This window comes from Corvus brachyrhynchos, unplaced genomic scaffold (genome assembly GCF_000691975.1).
Source record: "Corvus brachyrhynchos isolate BGI_N302 unplaced genomic scaffold, ASM69197v1 scaffold149, whole genome shotgun sequence".
In the NCBI taxonomy this organism is placed as follows: Eukaryota; Metazoa; Chordata; class Aves; order Passeriformes; family Corvidae; genus Corvus; species Corvus brachyrhynchos.
The window spans coordinates 871,556-878,117 of record NW_008240021.1 but is presented as its reverse complement, the minus strand read 5'-3'; the positions used below and the strand labels follow the sequence as shown (position 1 = coordinate 878,117).

The 6,562-nt window shown below is 58.9% G+C and overlaps 1 protein-coding gene across 1 annotated transcript in view; it reads left to right on the top strand.

Moving 5' to 3' along the window:
- The window catches only part of LOC103621839 (stromal interaction molecule 1-like), a gene marked incomplete at its 5' end in the record, with an annotated part of 18,887 nt that overhangs the window by 7,868 nt on the left and 4,457 nt on the right, over positions 1–6,562 (top strand). The window contains one exon of the mRNA XM_017743327.1: positions 215–913. Coding sequence (XP_017598816.1) covers positions 215–913 — 699 coding nt within the window. The remainder of the gene's footprint in view (positions 1–214; positions 914–6,562) is intronic.

Sequence of the window (6,562 nt, the reverse complement as noted above, 5' to 3'; positions counted from 1 at the left end):
GTGGTGGGGCGGGGGTGGTGGGATGGTGCTGGTGGGACAGGGGCAGTGGGATGGTGCCCGTGGGACAGGAGCGGTGGGATGGGGACGGTGGGATGGTGCCAGTGGGACAGGAGCGGTGGGATGGTGCCAGTGGGACAGGAGCGGTGGGATGGGGACGGTGCCAGCGCTCCGTGGGCCGGGCCGTGCCTCAGCGCTCTGCTGTGTCTCGTTGCAGCTCCGGCCTTGCCCAGCACAGTCCGGCAGCGCCTGGTGGAGCCGCAGCACGGCCACGGATCGCAGAGGTTGGTAGAGAGTCACGTGCCGGGGCAGCCCGAGGCGGGCCCCGTGGCCCCGTTCCGGGCGGGCCGAGTGTCCCTGCGCCGAATGCACAGCCTCACCTCCGGACAGTCCTTCAGCTCCGACCTGCCCGGCTCCAGCCCATCGCCTGCCTCCACCTCCTCCACCTCCTGCTCCTCATCCACCACCACTGCACCTGCTCCTGCTTGCCATGTCCACCCTATCTATTACCATCACACCACCTCTTATTTCCTCCAGATGGATTCCATCCCCGACCTGCCCCCTCCTGATGTCACCTCTGGAGTTCGCTGTCGCACTGGGAGCTTTGGGTATATTGCTGTTTCTTTTCTAGCTGCCTCCTGCCTGCTGTTCCTCAGAGCTGGCGCTTGCTCGGGTGCTCGTTCTCCCACATTCCTCCTGCCCTTTTCTTTCGGGCCTTTATTCCATGATTTATCCACGTTTGTTCCTTCCACTGCTCTCCCCCTGCCGCTGGAGCCTCTAAGGAGGATTCCATGGCCATCCCCATGCCCGCCAGCTCAGTGGGGCATTCCCAAGGTGCTGTGCTGTTGTTTCACTGTAGCTGAGCAAAGGAGAATTCCCAGGTGCTTGTTATTCCCTGAACAAGGGGATGTGAGGAGTTAACAGAACTGATAGCCAAACCTGACCTGATTTGAAGCCTGGGCTTCCTTGGGCTCCTCACAAATGAATTGCAAAGGGAACATGATGGGTGGGGACCACGAGGTAGCAGTGGGAGAATTTTGGGATGGTTTTCAGAGGTGCTGGAGCGGCAGTTCAGGAATGTGTTTCAGAGTGACTGGTCTGGCAGCGATGAGGAATGGGGGTGTTCTGGCTAAGGAATGTCTGAGGAGGGGGTTGGAGCTTCTGTTGTTGGCTTTAGCTTGGTCCCTTTCCATTGGCTCTTTGGAGACCTGGCGCATCCCTGGGACTGGTTATCCTCCAGCCCTAAATCCCGGAGCTGTCCCAGTTCAGCGCGCTGGTGATAGGGAGGAGCAGGAATCCTGCCGGGGTGCTCCAAGGGGGCCCTGACAGGAATGTTGTGTGTCCCAGGCACAGGATCAGGCTCCTCGGGTGGCTTTCATCCGAGCGAGATCCCGGACATCCCTGTCCCACGGGGTCATGGATGCAGCCAGTCCCAAGGTGTTGTGTCCCTGCGGGTGTGGGACCCCCTGCGATCAGGGCGGTGGGAGGGTGATGGAGCAGGGAGTCCTGTCCCTGCCAGGTGCTGCCTGTGGCCCCAGACAGGACATTCCATCTCTGTTCCGTGCTTTCTCCAATGCCAAATTAAAAACAGTCTCCTAATCCTCACTATTGGGGAGCAGACTGCTGGGAGAAGGCTGGAAGTCTGTGGGTGAGGCAGAGGATAGGGGAAATGTCCTTCCACCATTATTTCTCCAGGCAGGGAAACATTCCCAGTCACCACATCTTCACCCATCCCAGCACGCTGTCCCATTATTTCCTTACCTGTGGGTCCCTCTGCCCTCAGGTGCTGGGATCTCTCCTGGCCTTGTTCACGTCTCTGGTTTGGATGTTCCACCCCCTCCCTGCCCCGTGTCTCTCAAAGCTGAGCAGCCCCAGGCACTTTCTGGAATCTGGAATATTGAGGGGGAAATTCCTGCACCTGCTCCACAATGGAGAACTATAGAGCAGCATCTCAGTTAATTCAGTAATGGTTGTTTGGGGATGATGAGAAGCAGCGTAATTAATTAACTCCTCCCAGTGGGAGCTCAACTGCAGCTGTCCCAGTTGGACTGGTAAAAGCCGGGAATGGTGCTGCTCCCTGCTTCCATTGCCTCCCTGACTCTGCAGGAGGGAGGGCTCATCCTGGCAGCCCGGGGCTCATGTCCTGTGTGCAAAACCGCTGTTTAAATGTGATTTACTCCCACCTGAGGCCCGTGACACACAGAATTCCTGCCCAGGACAAAGCCTGAGTCCCTGCAGACTCCCCGAGAGTAGCAGAGGGAAACAGGATCTGGCACGGGGCCCGCAGGAAGGGAAGGGGACAGTGCCAGAGGTCGTTAGGAGGGGATAAGTGGGGGCTCCCCCTGGTCAGAGCCCAGCTGGTCACCACTGGGTGACAGCAGGACTGTCCTCACCCTGCTCCTGTGGCCAAACCCGGCCGGTGATGCAGGAGAAGCGATGGCGTCAGAACCTCCCACCTGGGATTTGCTGCAGCTACAGCAGAGCAGGCGACTCCCCCCCCCATCCATCCCTGCTCACCCCAGGCAGCGGAAATGAGGAGCTGGGTGCCCAAAGATGTGGGTTTGTCGCTGTTAATTGTTTTATCCAACTGCATCATTAGCAGATCCTGCTTTGATGCATCCCCAAAAGCACCGCTGCCGGGCTGATGGATTGCTGCTCCTCCTTGATATCCTCGGTCCTGGAGGCCTTTCCATGCATCCCTCGAGCTCCACAGCCTCCTGGGGAGGCAGGCAGGACAGCTGGGGAGGCTCAGAAAGGCCTTCCAGGGAGTCACTCCAAGGACCAGAGCAGAACCCCAAAGCTTCCTGGCTCCCTTGGTAGAAAGAATGTGCCACCCTGATTGTGGGGGCTGCTGGAGCTCTTTAGCCTCTGCCACATCCAGCAGATGCCAAGGCTGGGGAGAGCTCACAGGAGAAACCATCTCCAAGGAGCTGCCCCCCGAGCAAGGCTGGGGATCGCTGTCTCCGGAATCCTGCTGGGGTTATCCCTGCAGGGAGCCGCTTCCTCACTCTTTGCTTCTCTTTTGCAATTGGCTTCAGAGGATCCAGCGCCAATTTTTTGCGGTGCGGGGCCGGAGGCGGCGGCGGGATCGGGGGGTCCCCGGGGGGAGAGGGGCTGGAGGGGGCTGTGTGTGCACAGAGGTTTCTGCTGCCAGTGCCTGCCTCAGGTGGATAAAACTGATGGAGATGGGAGTGTAGGACCAAATCCGCACGCCCAGGCCCTTCTCCGACCAGGAAGGGAGGTGGCAGCCAAAGCACAGGGAGGGGAGAGAGTCAGGAATCCAGGGAAATGAGTAATTCACAGCTCTTGCAGGGTGGAAGGGAGGAAGCTGCTGTTGGGTTTGCATTGAGCCAGAGCCAAGCTCAGCCCCACAGCAAATTTGGGAATTTGCCTTAAGAAAAGCCTTGGTCCCTGGTGCCATATGCACAGAGCCCAGCAGACGAGGGTGCTCCCAGGGCACGGAGGGATGAGGCAGCGAGGGCTCCCTGGCTGCTGGAGCACTCCAGGGCAGCTCCTGGGCCATGCCAGGCTGTACCCGAGCGGGAACCCCCGGAGAAGTCCCTCATGGGCTGCAGGGCCGGGGAAAAATAGGTGTTTGTTCTCCATCCTCCTCCTGCTCCTCCCCTGCTCCTCCTCCACTCCCAGGCTTTCCTTACTCCATGCTTTGCTCTCTGCTTCTTTTGTTTGCCATCCCCATCTCCTCACCCCTCCCTCCCTCAGGGCTGGGGTAGATCCTGGTGGGTCGGGAGGAAGCATAGGAGAAAGCAGATCCATCCTGCCTCAGGCAGGTGAGTGCTGGCAGGGTTGGTCTGGAGGTCATAGGAGTGCCTGGATCCGTGGAAAAGAGCAGTGAGCACTGCTGGGCTGGAGGAAGGCTCAGGCTCCCAGGTATTTCCCTGTCCAGTTGCTGCTCCGTGGTTTCCAGGAGGGCTGAGCCATCAGGGGCTCCTGCTGCTCCGTAGAAACACTTCCTCTGATCCTTCCTGGGATCCCGTCGAGGCCAGCGGTGTCCTGGGATAGCTTTTCCTCTTGAAAATGTGCTGCAGCAGTTCAGGAGCATAATCCTCATGGAAATCAGTGGGATATAGGCCAGGCCTTGGCTGAGCCTCATCTGGGATGTTGGAAGTATCCTGGGAATGCTCTTTCCTCCCTCTTGTCCTGGCATGGACTCAGGAGTGTCCACTCCTCTTGCTGTCTCCTACCCAGTCAGCGGGATCCCAGGAATCCTGTCCCCCTTGTCGTGCACTTCCTTGTGGGAGCCACCAGGGAAAGGTTCGTTTGGGGCTGAAGAAAATCCCAGCCGAAGTTCCCAGCCATTGGTGTTCAGCTCCCAAAATCAGCCCGTGGGTGCCACAGTAGGAATGCAGGAGGTCCCTGTGCCAGGTGTCCCGGTCTGTCGGGTGTCCCTTGGATTGTCCCTGGCGTGGTGGGGGTGTCCTGTGTGCCGGGATGTCCCTGGAGCCTGGCACAGCAGGGTGGGCACTGCTGCTGCTCTGGTGGGTGCTGGTGTCACCAGGTCTTCCCTGTATCCTTCAGGAATATATTCCTGAGTTACAGCTGGAGAGATTGTGTTTGAGGAGGGTTAGCTTAGACCGTTGGAATGTTTGGGAATTGTGTGCTCTTGGGCATCAGCTCCTTCAGTCCCCCTGGATGAGCCCAGGGGGATGAACTGGGGCTCCAGCGAGGTGGGACCCCTGCGGTGCCAGCATCCGCTCCAGGGCAGAGGATCCCAGGGAACAGCCACACCAGGAATGGGGACAGGGACCCCCAGCCCCCGGATGGCCCCAGCCCTGTGCTGCAGGGAGGGCAGTCCCAGGAGGTGACACCGTGGCTGTGGTGTCACCAAGGCCCTGTTCCACCTCCTGCGGCGCGGGACCAGCTGTCCTGGGATCGGGTTCCCAGCGTCTGCTCCGGGAAGAAAATCCTCCCGGAGCAGAGCATGGCTCTCCATCTGCTGTCGTCATTTTCTCCACACGCTGCCAGCGCTGCTGGGTCACTTTGGTCCCTTCTGGATTGAAAACTGCAGGACTTAGCCCAGAGCCCAGCAAGGAACGCTCACCCTCTTCACACATCCTTGAAGTCCACTCAGTTGAAAAGAATCCTTTTTTTGCTGTATTTGCTGCTCTCTTGCTGTTTTAAAGGATTTATTTCACTGACCCTCACCCAGATCCCTGTGGGATTGTGGCAGCCTGAAGGGTTGGGTTGGATTTCCTGGAAAAGAAGATTCTTCAGTGGAGTTGGGACGTGGACTGTGAAGGGAGCGGGTGTTGCTGTACCTCTGTCCCCAGCCAGAGCACGCTGGGTCCCCTGGGGCTCTCCCACCTCCTCCGTGACCTGAGTCCCAAGGAAGCACTGCGTTCCTGCCAGGATATGATCCCGCCTGCTCCTGCTCCTGGCTCCAACCAGCACCATTCCTGTGCCATGATTCTGCCCCACAGCCTCGCTCCTTCTCCCAGCTCTGCTGAGACCCGCCGCTGGCATCGGGCTGGTGCCAACCCCTGCAGCCAAAGTCTGCTGTGTTTTCCTGGAAAGGGGGCACTTTCCAGGGATTTGTGGAGAAAACAAACCTCTGGAAGTGGGGGTTCAACCCTGGTGGCATCTCAGCAGCAGCTCAGCATGTGCAGGTGGTGGGAGAGGAGTGTCCAAGCAGGAATTCCCAGGTGAATTTTCCCCCTTTGCAGGTGTGGTAAGCCATGAGCCAGAAACATTCAGTAAAAGCAGGAGACTCCTGAATTCCTTAAAGGAGTTGGAGGTTGTGATGGCAGTGACATTCCATGTGCAGGCACTGGCAGCGTCCCGAGGCCTCCCAGCCCAGGTGTGTGATGTGTCCATGTTTTGGGAGTCGGCTCCAGCAGCCCGTGTTCGGCCCCACCACATTCCATGGCTGCTGCTGTTCCCAAGGCCCAGTTATCCCAGTTATCCCATGGCAGCCATGGGCCACCAGCCGTGACGGTGACCTTCCGCAGTATCTGCTGGTGGCCTTGGGAGCTCAGTGGCTCCACACGTGTGATCCGTGGCAGTTGTCTCCCTTGGAGAGGCTCCAGCTGCTCCCTCAGAATAGCCAGGGATTTCACACCATCCGGATTGTTCCATTCTCCCGGCTGCTCTCCTGGGATGCGGCTCCAGCGCTCGGACATGGGCCGGGCTCAGCTCCATGTGCGAGGACAAGGACAGTGCCAGCAGTGCCCAGGGCTCTTTGCTGCTGGGGAAAAGAAGAGCTGAGGTGTTCTCCACAGCTGGGCTCCCCCAGTAGATCCATGGCCAAATCCCAGCCATTTTCCTCCGTGTATTCCTGTGGAGCTGCTGAACAAGGGCCCAACTTTATTCCATGGGTTTTGTAGAAGAAATAGACTTTTTCCAGTACAAGGAGAGTGTTCTGGGCCTGTCCAACCTCCCCATGCTGGGACAGCCAGGACTCCGGTGTGTGCCATCACTTTTTGTGGAGAGCAGTGAGGAGTGGCTTCCTCAGAGGCCAGGATTGGGACCAGCGCTGGGAAACGTCTTCATCAGCAGCCGGGACACCGGGATCGGGGGGAGCCCTAAACACTTGCCATGGACACCGCGC